This window comes from Ovis canadensis, chromosome 17 (genome assembly GCF_042477335.2).
Source record: "Ovis canadensis isolate MfBH-ARS-UI-01 breed Bighorn chromosome 17, ARS-UI_OviCan_v2, whole genome shotgun sequence".
NCBI classification, from domain to species: Eukaryota; Metazoa; Chordata; class Mammalia; order Artiodactyla; family Bovidae; genus Ovis; species Ovis canadensis.
Window position 1 is genome coordinate 12,165,023 of NC_091261.1, and position 18,838 is coordinate 12,183,860.

At 36.1% G+C, this 18,838-nt stretch overlaps 1 protein-coding gene across 2 annotated transcripts in view; it reads left to right on the forward strand.

Moving 5' to 3' along the window:
• Positions 1-18,838, forward strand: part of TLL1 (tolloid like 1) — a 314,692-nt gene that overhangs the window by 263,829 nt on the left and 32,025 nt on the right. For both annotated transcript variants that reach the window (XM_069556609.1, XM_069556608.1), the window contains 3 exons: positions 518-698; positions 9,943-10,068; positions 12,863-12,990. In XM_069556609.1, the coding sequence (XP_069412710.1) occupies positions 518-698; positions 9,943-10,068; positions 12,863-12,990 (435 nt within the window). The remainder of the gene's footprint in view (positions 1-517; positions 699-9,942; positions 10,069-12,862; positions 12,991-18,838) is intronic.

Sequence of the window (18,838 nt, forward strand, 5' to 3'; positions counted from 1 at the left end):
ATAGTTTAAATTATTGGCTATTTCAAATAAAGGCATGAGCAAATTCTTGACTTATAAAATACTGGGTTATGTTATCACTTCATTGTTTCATTCATTATATTGATATCCAAAAGGAAAGTCAATAGGAAACAACTTTAGCCTCAGTAACATTATTCTATTTTTGTGTCATAGCCCTCTCTAAATAAAAGTTGCAGTGGTAGCAAAGTAGATAGAAAACTCATTTCACTTTTCCTAGCAACATTTTGCTTATTCATTACCTAATTAATATCACAAAAAAACAGTAATTAAGGTTGACATATTACAAGGCATACATAATGTGGAGAGTTCAAATCATATGCATTGTTAAACAAATACTCATCACTCATTTCAGTTTTCTTAAAGTCTGTATTTTTGGATCTGTTAATCCAGTTTGACCCACAGGAGTGAAAAGGGAAAATCATAATAAATTTTTTAAAAACAGCTGTCAATTATCTGATGCTTTCAAATTTGATGATTACAGTAACCTGTTTATTTCTAGGTATGCAAGTATGATTATGTGGAGATTTGGAGTGGTCTCTCTTCTGAGTCTAAATTGCATGGCAAATATTGTGGTGCTGAAGTGCCTGAAGTGATCACATCCCATTTCAACAATATGAGAATAGAATTCAAATCTGACAATACTGTATCCAAGAAGGGCTTCAAAGCACATTTCTTCTCAGGTATCAGTATTCTCATGTTGCATGTGTATTACAGACTTTCAAGGTGGATTAGCTTAAATTGTACGCTATCCATTCTTCATAGTTTTTTATAAATGAGCTTGGAGGTACACTGAATCCATGGACATTTATCCCAGTTTAATAATTTTTTACTTAAAGTTAGGATATTAATAATGATAGCCCTATGAAATGCAATTGTCAAATACAATTGTCTTCCGTTCAGTTCAGTTGCTCAGTCATGTCCGACTCTTTGCGACCAAATGAACCACAGCACGCCAGGCCTCCCTGTCCATCACCAACTCCCAGAGTCCACCCAAGACTCTGAGTCAGTGATGCCATCCAACCATCTTATCCTCTGTCATCCCCTTCTCCTCCTGCCCTCAATCTTTCCCAGCATCAGGGTCTGTTCAAATGAGTCGGCTCGTTACATCAAGTGGCCAAAGTATTGGAGTTTCAGCTTCAACATCAGTCCTTACAGTGAATAACCAGGACTGATCACCTTTAGGATGGACTGGTTGGATCTCCTTGCAGACCAAGGGACCCTCAAGAGTCTTCTCCAACACGACAGTTCAAAAGCATCAATTCTTCTGCACTCAGCTTTCTTTATAGTCCAACTCTCACATCCATACATAACCACTGGAAAAACCATAGCCTTGACTAGATGGACCTTTGTTGACAAAATAATGTCTCTGCTTTTTTAATATGCTGTCTAGGTTGCCCATAACTTTCCTTCCAAGGAGTAAGTGTCTTTTAATTTCATGTCTTCAATCACCATCTGCAGTGATTTTGGAGCCCCCCCCAAAAAAGTCAGCCACTGTTTCCACTGTTTCCCCATCTATTTGCCATGAAGTGATGGGCCCAGATACCATGATCTTACTTTTCTGAATATTGAGCTTTAAGCCAGCTTTTTAACTCTCCTCTTTCACTTTCATCAACAGGCTCTTTAGTTCTTCTTTACTTTCTGCTGAAAGGGTGGTGTCATCTGCATATCTGAGGTGATTGATATTTCTCCCGGCAATCTTGATTCCAGCTTATGATTCCTCCAGCCCAGCGTTTCTTGTGATGTACTCTGCATATAAGTTAAATAAGCAGGGTGACAATATACAGCCTTGATGTACTCCTTTTCCTATTTGGAACCAGTCTGTTGTTTCATGGGCAGTTCTAACTGTTGCTTCCTGACCTGCATACAGGTTTCTTGAGAGACAGGTCAGGTGATCTGGTATTTCCATCTCTTTCAGAATTTTCCACAGTTTATTATGGTCCACACAGTCAAAGGCTATGGCATAGTCAATAAAGCAGAAATAGAAACTTTTCTGGAACTCCCTTTCTTTTTCGATGATCCAGCAGATGTTGGCAATTTGATCTCTGGTTCCTCTGCCTTTTCTAAAACCAGCTTGAACATCAGGAAGTTCACGGTTCACATATTGCTGAAGCCCTGCTTGGAGAATTTTGAGCATTACTTTACTAGCGTGTTCTGTTGCTGCTGCCGCTAAGTCACTTCAGTCATGTCCGACTCTGTGCGACCCCATGGACAGCAGCCCACCAGGCTCCCCCATCCCTGGGATTCTCTAGGCAACAACACTGGAGTGGGTTGCCATTTCCTTCTCCAATGCATGAAAGTGAAAAGTGAAAGTGAAGTCGCTCAGTCGTATCCGACTCTTAGGGACCTCATGGACTGCAGCCTACCAGGCTCCTCCGTCCATGAGATTTTCCAGGCAAGAGTACTGGAGTGGGGTGCCATTGCCTTCTCTGACTAGCGAGTGAGATGAGTGCAATTGTGTGGTAGTTTGAGCATTCTTTGGCATTGCCTTTCTTTGGGATTGGAATGAAAACTGACCTTTTCCAGTCCTGTGACAACTGCTGAGTTTCCCAAATTTACTGACTCAGATCTTATATACATTCTAATCAGATAGATCAAAGGCTGGTAAAAACAACACAAAATTATTATGGCAATATTTTTATACAATTACTTTGGAAGTGGATAAGGTTAATGATCTGGAGGAGGAAGTGGCAACTCACTCCAGGATTCTTGCCTGGGGAATCCCACGGACAGAGGAGCCTGGTGGGCTAGAGTACATGGGGTCTCAAAGAGTTGGACATGACTGAGTGACTTATACTGAACCAATTCACATTAAGAATTCCCTCTTAAAGACCTGAAATTTGATTAAAAGCCCCTACATTTTAAGAAAATAAGTAAACATCAGTGAAATTCCCTAAATTTCCTGATTTCAAAGTTATTCCTCTTAAAAACATTATTCTGAAACTTGTGAAACTTTAAATCCATCTACTGATTAGTTCATAAGTATTAATACAAATTAATACTATTAATATGTGTTTTTTATTGAGTTAAATTTTCTAATTTTTATTTTCATAGTTTGTAACATGTTATAGACAATTGAATAAATATTTGCTCCATTGTGTATGTTAATCCAGAAATTTTTTCTGTAGACCTACTCTTAAGTGTTTCTGTTTATAACCAGTTCTCTAAAAAGTTCAGAAGTGGTTATGATTTATGAAAACATAATGAGAAGTATGTTGTGTTTAGCTATTTTCCACATAAATTTCCCCAAAAGTTTTATCAAGAAATTCAATTTATTATAAGTGAATTTATACTATATAGAAAGGAAAGTTATTTAAAAATATGTTCTGGCTTTCTTGCAACCAAGTGATACATCAAGAAAGAGGGAGGTGGGAGGGGGGTTCATGTTTGGGAACACACGTACACCCGTGGTAGATTCATGTCAATGTATGGCAAAACCAATACAGTATTGTAACATAAAATAAAGTAAAAATAAAAATTTAATAAAAAAAAGAAAAAAACACGAGGAAATATACTTAGATTTTTAATGAATAAAATGAAATTAAAGTATAGCATTATTTTTAAAACACAACTGTTAATATTTATGAAATAATCATATTGAGATTTTACTAATGTTTTCATATACCTTTGATTTTCAATAAGCATTTTATAGACCTAAGAAATAGAATTAGAAGAATGACTCCAAGACTTTATTAGCAAAATAATACAGATTTCTGTCACTTTCATGTTCAGCAAAGTAAGAAATCATTGCATAAATTCTTAATGTCTTAAAATACTCATGCTATAGTTTGAAAATCTAGAAGTTATTGTTTTATACAACAGAATATCCATATGCTCCTCTACAAAAATTAGTGTTATTTACTTCTGATATTAAGGGTGTATTATAAAGTAATATAATGAAATAGTACAAGTAAATAAGGAAATTATGACTATAAAACTAAGTTTATTTAAACATGATATTAAATTACATATCTATTAAATTTTTATGTATTTTGGAATATATTAGACAAAATGTCTAATAATATAGACATTTTCTAGAAGATAGCTGGTTCAACAATATATTACTGTTATTTTCTATGAATGAATGAGGTTTGTTTTTAAATGAACAATAATTACTTTATATGAAGTAAAGCCTAACAATTTTATATGATATTGTATTTGAATATAATTATTCAAATCTGCATAGGTGTTCTTGATATAGTTTACTTACTTTAAGTGATTAAGCAAAATTAACTGTATTCTAAGAACAAGACTATTTTTCCTTAAATAGGTTAAACTTAAAGGAAATATTAGTAGGATTTTATGCATGTAAAAATAACATTTGGGAAACCTGAGTTTTACTTTAATCACAGTGTTTGTTATTTGGAAATAATATAACAAATAACTTCAGGCAATGAGAGCTGCACATAGACCTTTCACCTTCTTAGGCAACCTTGTAGTGGTAAAAAGATGCAATGATGACTTAAAGGATAAGCTCATTAAAGCCCAGATTTCTTGACTCTGAGTTCATTTATGTCTGTTACAAATACAGGAGTCAGATAAAATTATTTGTGTGATTTTTCTTCCTCTGTATTCAAGTGATTTCAACTGCCCTGATTCTCATCTTATCCATCTTTCAATGTTTATAGATATTTCTTTACACTGTTTCTCCTACACACTATTTTTTTTTTCTCATGGGAAGGTCATAGATATTTTTAGAATACATTCAACCTGATATTATCCTAACAAAACTTTAAATATTAGTGAGATTAATTTCAAGTAGTAACACAATTAAAGCTCTTCTATGATTCTGAATCTAGTTCCAAGTTTCATGATTAATGATATTTAAATACTTGCATATTATAGAAAGAGCAAATTGTCTGAATTGTTGCTCTCAATAGAGCTTATCAGTGCTCATTTGAAGGATTATTTTTTCAACAGTTTTGTGTTGAAAACTGTGTGTTTTGTGTGCATGCACACATGCACGAGATGTATTGTGTATGTGTGTGTGCATGAGTGTGTAAGGTGTTTGTTTTATATCTGAGCATTTATTGTAAGTATATCTGCTCATATATTGTTCTCTTCTGGTACGTGGACCCTTTACTTCTTTTTCCTACAGACATGGAAGCTTTCTGCAAAGAGAAAATTTTTATTTTTGAATCTTGCAAGAACTTGATACAGGTTGCCACTTCAGTTCCATCCAGTATGTATTATTCATAGACTGATGGTCTCTTTCAGTCTCAGAGATACTCTACAGGTCTCTGATGGGAAAATGCTACCTCATTTTTCCCTAATAATGGACCTTTCCTTCATCTACATGAAGGAATGGAAATCAGATATGTCCATTCCAAAGAAGGAGGTTAATTTCCATCTGAAAAATTAAGTGTTTTGATTTCTACTCAATAAGACATTTATTTCTCTTTAATAAAAACAGTTCTTAAAATGCCATGCTGACAGTATGAAAATGCTAGAAAATTTCGAATGAATCATTGACAGAATTATCAATTATTGAATTCATTACACAGACAGTCTGAGACTTTTTTTTTCTTTTTTCTTTTTTTACTTTACAATACTGTATTGGTTTTGCCATACATCAACATGAATCTGCCATGGGTGTACATAAGTTCCCACTCCTGAACCCCCTTCCCACCTCCCTCCCCATACCATCCCTCCAGGTTATCCCAGTGCACCAACCCCAAGCATCCTGTATCCTGCATCGAACCTAACCTGGCGATTCCTTTCTTATATGATATTATACATGTTTCAATGCCATTCTCCCAAATCATCCCGCCCTCTCCCTCTCCCACAGAGTCCAAAAGTCTGTTTTGTACATCTGCGTCTCTTTCCCTGTCTTGCATACAGGGTCGTCATTGCCATCTTCCTAAATTCCATATATATGTGTTAGTATACTGTATTGGTGTTTTTCTTTCTGGCTTACTTCACTCTGTATAATCGGCTCCAGTTTCATCCACCTCATTAGAACTGATTCAAATGTATTCTTTTTGATGGCTGAGTGATACTCCATTGTGTATATGTACCACAGCTTTCTTATCCATTCATCTGCTGATGGACATCTAGGTTGTTTCCATGTCCTGGCTATTATAAACAGTGCTGTGATGAACATTGCGGTACACATGTCTCTTTAAATTCTGGTTTCCTTGGTGTGTATGCCGAGCAGTGGGATTGCTGGGTCATGAGGTAGTTCTATTTCCAGTTTTTTAAGGAATCTCCACACTGTTCTCCATAGTGACTGTACTGGTTTGCATTCCTACCAACAGTGTAAGAGGGTTCCCTTTTCTCCACACCCTCTCCAGCATTTATTGCTTGTAGACTTTTGGATTGCAGCCATTCTGACTGGTGTGAAATGGTACCTCACTGTGGTTTTGATTTGCATTTCTCTGATAATGAGTGATGTTGAGCATCTTTTCATGTGTTTGTTAGCCATCTGTATGTCTTCTTTGGAGAAATGTCTGTTTAGTTCTTTGGCCCATTTTTTGATTGGATCGTTTATTTTTCTGGAATTGAGCTGCATGAGTTGCTTGTATATTTTTGAGCAACTGACAAACAACTAATCTCAAAAATATACAGTCTGAGAAATTTTTAAAACTCCGCATCCTCCTTCCTTCTCTCTTCCTTGGGATTTTTCATTGTTAAAATATTTGTAGTTTGTGTCCTAAGAAGATAAAAAGGAAAGAAAATGAAAACAGAATTATATTTGCTAATGTTTTTCCCTCAAATTTGATAATTTTTATAAAAAATTCAGAATATATTTGTGTAACTAATCTTTAATGACATTAAGTTAAATAAATAGCTTTCTTTGCATGATGTAGAAAGTCTGGATAATTTCAAGTATTCCAATGTTTACTGAAATTTTCTCTTTTCATATTGACTATTTGGTATGTATGGGCATTTTTATACCCTGCTTTTTTGGGTATGATGACTTTTATATGCTGCTTTTTTGCCCAGTTTTCAATTTTAGCTTAGTTTAGATTAGCTTACACATATATTCCAGCAATATACTTGGTAACTCTTAATTTCATGTGACATTGATTATACTAAAGAATGTTTGATGTAGGGAAGAAGGAAACATTAATTAACTGGGACACTGAAAAATAATAAGATACTTAGTATGATATATAAAATCTTCTCCCTCTTGTTCCTCATTTTCTTTTTCTTTTTTTTTTTAGTTTTTTATTTTTTAAATTTTAAAATCTTTAATTCTTACATGCGTTCCCAAACATGAACCCCCCTCCCACCTCCCTCCTCATAACATCTCTCTGGGTCATCCCCATGCACCAGCCCCAAGCATGCTGTATCCTGCGTCAGACATAGACTGGCGATTCAATTCTTATTCCTCCTCTAAAAATTATTTTAAAATTATTGTTATCTTTCCAGCACAACAGAAATATGAAAAACTGGCTACAAAAACTATTATTCAAATATGAATTGTTTCACTTTCAACTTTATTTCTCTGTACTTACTATTACTACAAATCAGATTATGTTCTATCAAATCTAAAGAAAATAACTCTCCTTAGAAATATCATGTAGCAACATGATATTTCTACTACAATGAACTTTAAATGTTAGAAATATTTTATGTTTTGGAATTATGTTCATTATAAACTGACTATGGGTTGAAAAATTTAGCATATTAACCTGTGTTCTTTTTTAACATATTTTGTCTCTCATGCATGGCATCTAACAGATCCAAATAAAGGGATGACTCAGGTGGTCTCTGATAGGTTTGTCACTGAGTAACTTGTTTACCAGCCAATTGCAAATGTAAACTAATTTCTTAAATGTAAAGTGCTTACAATTGTTAGATTTCCAACTAACTCTCAAAAATCTTCTTGACCTAGAGTACAACCATAGTTCACTATATCAGATTTTAAGATTACCAAACAATCATTAGATAAATATTTTATAAGAAATATGTATATATTTCAGAGTAATTCTAGCACCAGAAATTTTTTAACTGGCTCTTTCCATTTACAGTGATACAGTGTATTTGGCATCAACTCATAAAGAAGTATTTTTCCAAAGCATCTTAAGGCATATTAAAATCAGAAATGTAAATCATCTCCTGCTTGTCTGAACTAGGAAATATGGGTAGTAACAGCATGGGAGTAGGGAGTCTAGTTCACCACTCATCCTTTCCGCATGGGCCATTTACAAACATCACCTGTAGTTTTCACAGTTAAGGTAATAGTACTTCCAAATTATGGACTTCTTGAAAATTAATCTTGCAAAGCTACTTTCTATTAATTTCTGATTTCTTATACACTTTAATATTTGATACTCTTTTAGAGATAAATTTTATTTATTCTATTTTTTTTCTTATTTGCTTAGCTTCAATATTAAGTATTAAAAGTGTTATGGAAGTCTTAAGGATAAGTAGAGAACACTTAAATTGCAGATATATTTATCCTGATATGTCATTAAAAATTTGAAGTCTGCCAGTATGTATATTCTGATATTGCCAACACATGAATATATCCCACGAGCATGTGTGTGGTATACCATGTTATTTGTCACCGAAATGGAAAAAAATAAATGTATTCACAAATATTAGTATCAGATTCTTGGATAAAATGTCTTTCCTACACCCATCTCTGGAGGGGGAATACTGATGTGATTAAAACAAGCAAAAATAGCATTTGCTATTTGTGTGCCACCATGAGCTCACAAACTCTCACTAGAAAGATCAGTTGACAGTGTAACTTTGAATTCAGCCTAATCTCTGATGTGACTCTCATGTGGCTTTTTGTTCTCTGTGCAATGGGAGTGGGGAAGGTTTGAGTGAAGAACCATCATATCTATGTGTCAGGAGCAGAGGCCAGTTTTGACTTTAATGGACAAGCCATTCATGGAATGACTGCTAAGCAATGTAATATGGTGGCTGATGCCTCTCACTGAATTGACTGCCTGCTAATAGAGTTGGGATTGTTTCCCTGTAGTGAATTTGTTGGTTATTTCTTAGAGCTCATATTTCCTATCCTAACCTTTACTTCTAGCACACTAAAAGCTCTTTTATGGAATTACTTATTAACTGGTTTGCTTGAGTAGACTAATTTAAAATATATTAGTTGTTTCTTCTTCAGGATAATCTAATGATGCCTTTTTCTCTCTTGGAATCTTATAAAATATCCAGATTTATTAATGCTAGGCATAACTGCAAAGTTAATGAAAAAAACCAGCTACAGTAGTTATAACGAGTGATTTTAAAAAATGATTGCATACAAGCCTTGGAACCTTGTTTAGCCTCTGTCTGCATGCCATAGTGAAGGGGCTTCCCTCCATTTATATGCCCCTATGTGCATTTATTCAAATTATTCACAATTTTTAATTGATTTAAAAAATTGACAATACATTTTTAGGATTATTTAGAAAAAGATTTTTTTTATTTCCTCTGCCCTACTCAAAACTTCTCCAATAGAGGAATGAAAGAGGACTACATGTTGTTATCCTAGTGTAAGTGATCTCGGAAATTCAATTCATGGCAAAGGCTCCAAGCTAAACAAGGACTAGGTAGAACTAAGTCACTATAATTTTTTTGTTTTGCTTTATTTTGGGAACAGGGAAAGCTGTGACTTAGCTTACCCTTTGCCAATATTAACTACAACTAAATGACTCTCCTTTGATAGCCTTCATTTTTAAAGTTACTTACTTTGAAACACGTATAATATCATATAAGAAACGAATCGCCAGTCTAGGTTCGATGCAGGATACAGGATGCTTGGGGCTGGTGCACTGGGGTGACCCAGAGGGATGGTATGGGGAGGGAGATGGGAGGGGGGTTCAGGATTGGGAACACGTGTACACCTGTGGCAGATTCATATTGATGTATGGCAAAATCAATACAATATTGTAAAGTAAAAATAAATAAATAATTTTAAAACAAATAAATAAAGTTACTTACTAATCTATGCGGTTATCTCTTTGCTAGACAAAGATGAATGTTCTAAGGATAATGGCGGGTGTCAGCATGAGTGTGTCAACACAGTGGGAAGCTACCTGTGTCAGTGCCGAAATGGATTTGTGCTGCATGAAAATAAGCATGATTGCAAGGAAGGTATGAAAGAAAGGTCATTTTTTCTGATGATATCTAGAACTTCATGCAGTTTGGGTAAAGCACTGCTTTACCCAATTCCAGGTAGAGTTAATCATATCAGTGAGTAGTAATTGTTAACTGTTCAAATGCCAAAAATAAAAACACACCAGTGTTCAAAGATCCAAATCAGACTATCGGAAGCTTTGTATTACCTCAAGGTTCAGCCCATCGCGCATAGGCGGCACTAGAATAACTGTATAACAGACGCAAGAGCTGTCACGATGCCGGCGGCAGCCAGTCTTCATATAACAGGCCTCCTGCCCGTCTCCATGTTTACATGCTGCTAAATGCTTTGCATCTGGTTTAATTCCCCACCCCCCAACATATCTTCTATATGTGATGCATGAATGCTGTCACTTTAAATACCAGGCATCTCAAACTCAAATGCCTACCGTAAAAAAGACATTTGAAAATACTGTGCCATTTAGAGTTTTAAGTCATGGTTTCCCACCCCCCTCCCCAACACACACACGTACACACACAGCATCTTAGTAGCATAGTATTAGCCTATCAGTTTTTGGTCCTACATTCTTACCATATTCCAAGGTTTTATAAAGACATTTATCTTCATCTCCTCAGCCAATATAAGCTACATGGGGAAAAGATATAGTTACTCAGATCTTCTTTCTTTCTTTCTTTCTTTCTTCCTTATTTCTATTTTGTTTAAAAAGAAAATAAAGCTTTCTGTTTAACTTGGATTTATTACTAAGACAAGTGTATAACTAGTCATTAGCACAGGTAGAGTGGTAGGTGCCTGACTAGAGCCACAATTACATAGCAATTCTTTGTATGCACATTTGAATCCTACAGAATACCCTGAATTGACCCTCATTCCATTAGTTTCATTCAAATATGGTCACATCACATTTTTCCCCTCTATTTCACTAAATTAATGACATTGCATAGAATTATATGCAAGATTTTTTTTCTCTTTTTGCTTTCATGCATAAACCAATGAGATTCTGATGTGTGAAACGTGGCAAAGAATTCTAGTAAATCAATAGGCTGGGGAATAGGCCCAGTTGTTTTGAGATATGGAAGATAATTTAGAAAAAAAAAATTTTTACAGAGTGTGCATGTAGTGATTCACAGGTAGCAAGTAAACTTAGATATCCAAAGTCTGTCTTTATAATAAATATTTTCAAGAAAGGACTTTCTAAGAAACTTCTATTATGTAGAATTGTATCCAGGCACTCCTAATGATACTCCTCATTTCTGTCAGTAAAGGGGCTGGATTTTGTTTCACTACTGCTATGATACTCTGCACCTTATACACTTCAGCAGAAAGCCTCTTGGCTTTGTCTTATAAGCTATTTGCCAGAACTGGAAGATTCCACATTTCATAATGAGCAAGGCAAGGACAGGGATAATGGAACTCAGAAAACCCTTATCAAGATAGCACCCAGACTTTAAGTTTTTCTGTATGAACCTGTGTTGTTTAAAACAAGCTAAACTTCACTCTTTTTTTTTTTTTTTTTTTTTTTTGCATTTCTCGGTTACAAATCCAATTCCCTGTGGAAAGCTGGCACAGTTAAAGCAAGGGTTTAGAAGGAAGGCAGGCACCAACAATACAGCAGTGTCAGTCTTTTTACCCTTACTGTGCAGCACTACTATTTAACAAGTGTTTTGTTCTTATAGTAAAGTATTTCCCCTGAGATTTCTTAGAAATTTTCAGAGAATTAATTATATTTTAGAATGGGTGACATAATATACAACAAATAATTTCCAGTCTACACAGGATACACAGCATGACACTTCATAAACTATATAGTTAGAACACAGTTTGAGAACACAGTATTACATGTTTTTGAAGTTTGATATTAGAAATATTGTGTCTTCCCCAGTGGCTCAGCAGTAAAGAATCCGTCTGCCAATGCCAGGACTGCAGGGGATGCAGTTTCAATCTCTGAGTCAGGCAGATGCCCTGGGAAAGGAAATGGCAACCTACTCTAGCATTCTTGACTGAAGAATCCCATGGACAGAGGAGCCTTGGCAGGCTATAATCCATAGGGCCACAAAGAGTCATGCAAAGCTGAAGCAACAGTGCACACATGCATTAGCAATATCGGATGCCCTCCCTCAAGATGAAGTTATTTAAACTGTGTAAAATCTAAAAGAAATTTCATATTAATTGAATGACATGTTTTCTAAATTAGTTCTGAAGCTAGTAGCTGTCTTCCCCTCAGGGCTTCATTTACTTTGATGAAATTACAAAGAATTTACTTTAGCAGCTAAAATTATTATTTAGATATTCAAGCATATACTTTAACAAAAGGAGAGGAAAAAATATAAAAATATGCTTCATAAAGTGGCTTAAGATCCTAGTTAACTATAAATGATGTTTATGTTAATACAGAAAATAATTGGAAGTTACGTAGTCCATTGATTTTTGTTGTGACATTGCATTAAATGTTTTGCACATACCAAGAGTTGATACCTTTGATTATCAATAACATTAGTCTGTTAAATTTTGAGCTTACAAATCCATCAGTTAAAAATAATTCATTTTCTCATAGGCATTTATCTAATTCATTATAAATACTTAATTTCATGTGAACTCAAAAACAGTCATTGTCTGATTACGATTATGCTTGCCAAATGTTTGCCAAAGCAGATGAATGTGAAAAATGGTAGAGTGATGATTAGTTATTCAGGACAATCTTTCAGCAAAATAGTGGGCGAGTAAGCTGCTTCCTTGATGGCCCAATCCTGGGCTAGATTTACACACTAATTGATACTATCATTATTGGCACAGCTGAGTGTGAACAGAAGATCCATAGTCCAAGTGGCTTCATCACTAGTCCCAACTGGCCAGACAAGTACCCAAGCAGAAAAGAATGCACATGGGAAATCAGTGCCACTCCTGGTCATCGAGTCAAATTAGTAAGTGAGCACATTATTCTTTTTTTCTCTTAAGCTGCTTGCTAATGTCTTGCACATGCACAGCTAGTATGTGGAAATAAAATAATAAAATGAATGTTTATTTAATTGAATTGAATTAGTAGACAGATGGAAAATACTTTCTTATGTTTTCCTACTAACATTGATTAAATTCCTGATTTCCTAATCAAAGTGATAGTAATGGTAGCCGTGTAGTTCTCATATAGTCTTCTTATCCTGGATGGGAAGTTTTAAAAGGCATTGCCAAAGTTACTGCAAAACAGTAAGTTTTACTTCCTAATATGTTATTGAAAATAATGTTTTGAAATGGAGATGTAAACAAAGAAAAAGTCAGAAATTCAGGAAGAAAACTATAAGTATTCACTGCAACTTAGCATAGTAAATTCTATTGTGTCAATTTTATATGTCTTGTATACAAAGCATATGTGTTTTTTTAATAGAAAACTAATTTTGTCTTGTGATTTCTGGAGTGTTGTTTTTGTATAATGTAACTGTCCTGTTTAGATATCATTAGACTCTTCCAAATTCAAAAATGAATATAATGTTCATCCTCTCTCTTGTATTCTTTGAGCCTTGCTTTCTGTCCTGGTCATCTGATAGTACATCTTATATTTCGTAATAGGCTACAGAATACTTAAAAAGTACAATTTAAAGAAACAGAATCATAAAATATAGAAATTTTGACAATTTTCTGCACTATGCTATTGTCAAAAGCAGGAAAGAACGCCAACTAGCAAGGCTCAGGACAGTCTAACAAGAACCATAATAAAGAAAAAGATATTGTCTCAGGAAAGAGGCTACAAGTCCATAGTAGCTTACTTGGCCAATCCAGCCATAAAGTTAATTTTTGATGTATGGCAAAACCAATACAATATTGTAAAGTAATTAGCCTCCAATTAAAATAAATAAATTTATATTTTTAAAAAATAATAAATAAATAAATAAAAATAAAGTTCTGTTTGTATTCTTTTTAATGGATAATACTCCATTGTGTATATCAGTTCTAACGAGGTAGATGAAACTGGAGCCTATTATACAGAATGAAGTAGGCCAGAAAAAAAACACCAATATGGTATACTAATGCATATATATGGAATTTCAAAAGATGGTAACAATAACCTTGTATGAGAGACAGCAAAAAAGACACAGATGTATAGAACAGTCTTTTGGACTCTGTGGGAGAGGGAGAGGGTGGGATGATTTGGGAGAATGGCATTGAAACATGTATAATATCATATATGGAATGAATCGCCAGTCTAGGTTCGATGGAGGATACAGGATGCTTGGGGCTGGTGCACTGGGACGACCCAGAGGGATGGTACGGGGAGGGAGGAGGGAGGGGGGTTCAGAGTGGGGAACACGTGTACACTCGTGGCAGATTCATGTTGATGTATGGCAAAACCAGTATAATATTGTAAAGTAATTAGCCTCCAATTAAAATAAATAAATTTAAATTAAAAAGATACATAAAGTTCTGTTTGAATCCTTTTCTTCAGTGAGGGTTTTTTTTTTCAGTAAAATATCTATTCACATGCAGCATAAGCATAATAATATTAGAGACTGTCATCAAGACATTCATATTCCTACTATGGCATTCTTTCCAATCACCATACTTGTAAAACATCAATAAATGACCTCCTAGGCAAAGACATCAATTAATTTCAACCACTCTTTGGAATGATCCTAGGTGCTAAAATAACAGCACTGTAGGAACTTGATTGCTTTCCAGTCCTGTTCAAGGCCCTGGTTGAGAGGAACATTCTCTGATGCTTATGAACTGAGATACAGAAGCTGCATTGATCAGTGCAGTAGCTAAGGGAGTTGGGAAAATGAATTTTCCTGAAGATTTTTGTGTGTGTATATGTAGATCCAAGTTTTGATTCGTATCATATTCATTTTCCCTGAAGAATTTCTTTTTGTATTTTGTATAGAGATTTTCATTTTTTGAAGATATTTTCTTTGGGTATAAAATTCTAAGATGGCATGTTAAATATGTATGTTCAGTCACTCAGTCATATCCGACTCTCTGTGACCCCATGGGCCACAGCCCGCCAGGCTCCTCTGTCCATGGGGTTTCTCAGGCAGGATCGCTGCAGTGAGTTGGCATCTCTTCCTCCCGTGGATCTTCCCGACCGTTCTTCACCACTAGCGCCACCTGCATATTAGATTCTTGACTGTTTTATTTACCATTCATGATTTTTTTAAATTTAAATTTATATATTTTAATTGGAGGTTAATTACTTTACAATATTGTATTGGTTTCAACATGACTCCACCACGGGTGTACGCGTGTTCCCCATCCTAAACCCCCCTCCCACCTCCCTCCCCGTACCACCCCTCTGGGTCATCCCAGTGCACCAGCCCCAAGCATCCTGTAGCCTGCATCGAACCTGGACTGGCAATTCATTTCTTATGTCTGTGGTAAATCTTAATTTTATTTCTATTTTTTTTCTCTAATGGCTATGTTCACATTTTTTTTTTTAGTCAGCAGTTTGAATATAATGTATCTAGGATGGTTGCCTGTCTGTGTAGTAATTTGTCCTTCTGAGAAGTCTCTAAATTTCTTGCACTGGTACTGTGATATCTGTCATGAATTTTTGAAAACTCTTTCCCACTGTTTCACAATTGTCCTGCATTATTATCTCTTCTTCTGGGACTCACTTACACATATGTGAGATTGTTTCATATTATCCCATAACTCTTAAATTCTGTTATTTTTTGCCACCCTTTTTGAGTTTGGGTAATTTCTAGAGACCAGTCTTAAATTTCAGTGATTGTCTATTCAACTGTATTCAGTCTACTGATGAACTTGTCAAAGGTGGACTTTATCTCTCTTTTTTTATTTCTAGCCTTTCCAATTGATTCATTAGTAGAATTGCAATGTGTGTTGGTCTGCTTAGGTTGCCATAACAAAATATCACAAACTGAATGTCTAAACAACAAAAAAATGTTTTCTCACAGATCTGGAGGCTAGGACTTTGATATCAAAGTGCTGTGGGGATTAGTGTCTGCTGGGGCCTCTATTCTTCACTTGCAGATGGTTACTTCATCACTGTGCCCTCACATAGCATTTCCTCTGTGTGTGTGTGTGTGTGTGTGTGTGTGTGTGTGTGTGGAGAGAAAAAAAGAGAGAGAAAGAAAGTGGGTGCTGGTGTCTGTTCATCTTCTTATAAGAACATTAGCTCTGTGGGATTAGGCCTCACCCTTATGACCTCATTGGGATTAGGGCTTCAATGTACAAACTTCGCAAGGAGGCACAATTCAATTTATAATACTATCTCCTGAAATTTCGCATTTGCTACGTTAAACATAGCAGTCATGTATGAGTCTGTTCTGATTATTATTTTCTCTCTTAACACTGTGTTTTTCCCCTTGCCTTTTTGTGTGTCATGTAATTATTGATTAATCATCAGTTCAGTTCAGTTCAGTTGCTCAGTCGTGCCCGACTCTTTGCGACCCCAAGAATCGCAGCACGCCAGGCCTCCCTGTCCATCACCATCTCCCGGAGTTCACTCAGACTCACGTCCATCGAGTCATTGATGCCATCCAGCCATCTCATCCTCTGTCGTCCCCTTCTCTGCCTGCCCCCAATCCCTCCCAGCATCAGAGTCTTTTCCAGTAAGTCAACTCTTCGCATGAGGTGGCCAAAGTACTGGAGTTTCAGGTTTAGCATCATTCCTTCCAAAGAAATCCCAGGGCTGATCTCCTTCAGAATGGATTGGTTGGATCTCCTTGCAGTCCAAGGGACTCTCAAGAGTCTTCTCCAACACCACAGTTCAAAAGCGTCAATTCTTTGGTGCTCAGCCTTCTTCACAGTCCAATTCTCACATCCATATATGACTAGCAAAACCATAGTCTTGACTAGACACCTTAGTCAGCAAAGTAATATCTCTGCTTTTGAATATGCTATCTAGGTTGGTCATAACTTTTCTTCCAAAGAGTAAGCATCTTTTAGTTTCATGGCTGCAGTCACCATCTGCACTGATTTTGGAGCCCGAACAGATAAAGTCTGACCCTATTTCCACTGTTTCCCCATCTATTTCCCATGAAGTGATGGGACCGGATGCCATGATCTTCATTTTCTGAATGTTGAGCTTTAAGCCAACTTTTTCACTCTCCTCTTTCACTTTCATCAACAGGCTTTTTAGTTCCTCTTCACTTTCTGCCATAAGGGTGGTGTCATCTGCGTATCTGAGGTGATTGATATTTCTCCCAGCAATCTTGATTCCAGCTTGTGTTTTTTCCAGTCCAGCGTTTCTCATGATATACTCTGCATGGAAGTTAAATAAGCAGGGTGACAATATACAGCCTTGACGTACTCCTTTTCCTATTTGGAACCATTCTGTTGTTCCATGTCCAGTTCTAACTGTAGCTTCCTGACCTGCATACAGATTTCTCAAGAGGCAGGTCAGGTGGTCTGGTATGCCCATCTTTTTCAGAATTTTCCACAGTTGATTGTGATCCACACAGTCAAAGGCTTTGGCATAGTCAATATAGCAGAAATAGATGTTTTCTGGAACTCTTGCTTTTTCCATGATCCAGTGGATGTTGGCAATTTGATCTCTGGTTCCTCTGCCTTTTCTAAAACCAGCTTGAACATCTGGAAGTTCACGGTTCACATATTGCTGAAGCCTGGCTTGGGGAATTTTGAGCATTACTGTACAATTGTGTGGTAGTTTGAGCATTCTTTGGCATTGCCTCTCTTTGGGACTGGAATGAAAACTGACCTTTTCCAGTCCTGTGGCCACTGCTGACTTTCCCAAATTTTCTGGCATGTTGAGTGTAGCACTTTCATAGCATCATCTTTGAGAATTTGAAATAGCTCAACTGGAATGCCATCACCTCCACTAGCTTTGTTCGTAGTGATGCTTTCTAAGGCCCACTTGACTTCACATTTCAGGGTGTCTGGTTCTAGATGAGTGATCACACCATCGTGATTATCCGGGTCATGAAGATCTTTTTTGTACAGTTCTTCTGTGTATTCTTGCCACCTCTTCTTAATATCTTCTGCTTCTGTTAGGTATATACCATTTCTGTCCTTTATTGTGCCCATCTTTGCATGAAATGTTCCATTGGTATCTCTAATTTTCTTGAAGAGATCTCTAGTCTTTCCCATTCTGTTCTTCTCCTCTATTTATTTGCATTGATCGCTGAAGGCTTTCTTATCTCTTCTTGCTATTCTTTAGAATTCTGCATTCAGATGCTTATATCTTTCCTTTTCTCCTTTGCTTTTCGCTTCTCTTCTTTTCATAGCTGTTTGTAAGGCCTCCCCAGACAGCCATTTTGCTTTTTTGCATTTCTTTTCCATGGGGATGATCTTGATCCCTGTCTCCTGTACAATGTCACGAACCTCATTCCATAGTTCAGTAGGCACTCTATCTGTCGGATCTAGGCCCTTAAATCTATTTCTCACTTCCACTGTATAATTGTAAGGGATTTGATTTAGGTCATACCTGAATGGTCTAGCGGTTTTCCTTACTTTCTTCAATTTAAGTCTGAATTTGGTAATAAGGAGTTCATGATCTGAGCCACAGTCAGCTCCTGGTCTTGTTTTTGTTGACTGTATAGAGCCTCTCCATCTTTGGCTGAAAAGAATATAATCAATCTGATTTCAGATAATATATATTTAGTGGGCTTCCCTGATGGTTCAGCAGATAAGAATCAATCTACAATGCAGGAGACACAGGAGACTTGGTTTCCATTCCTGGGTTGGAGAGATCCCTGGAGAAGGAAAATGGCAACCCACTCCAGTGTTCTTGTCTGGAAAATCGCATAACCAGAAGAGCCTGGCAGGCTACAGTCCATGTGGTCATAAAGAGTCAGACATGAG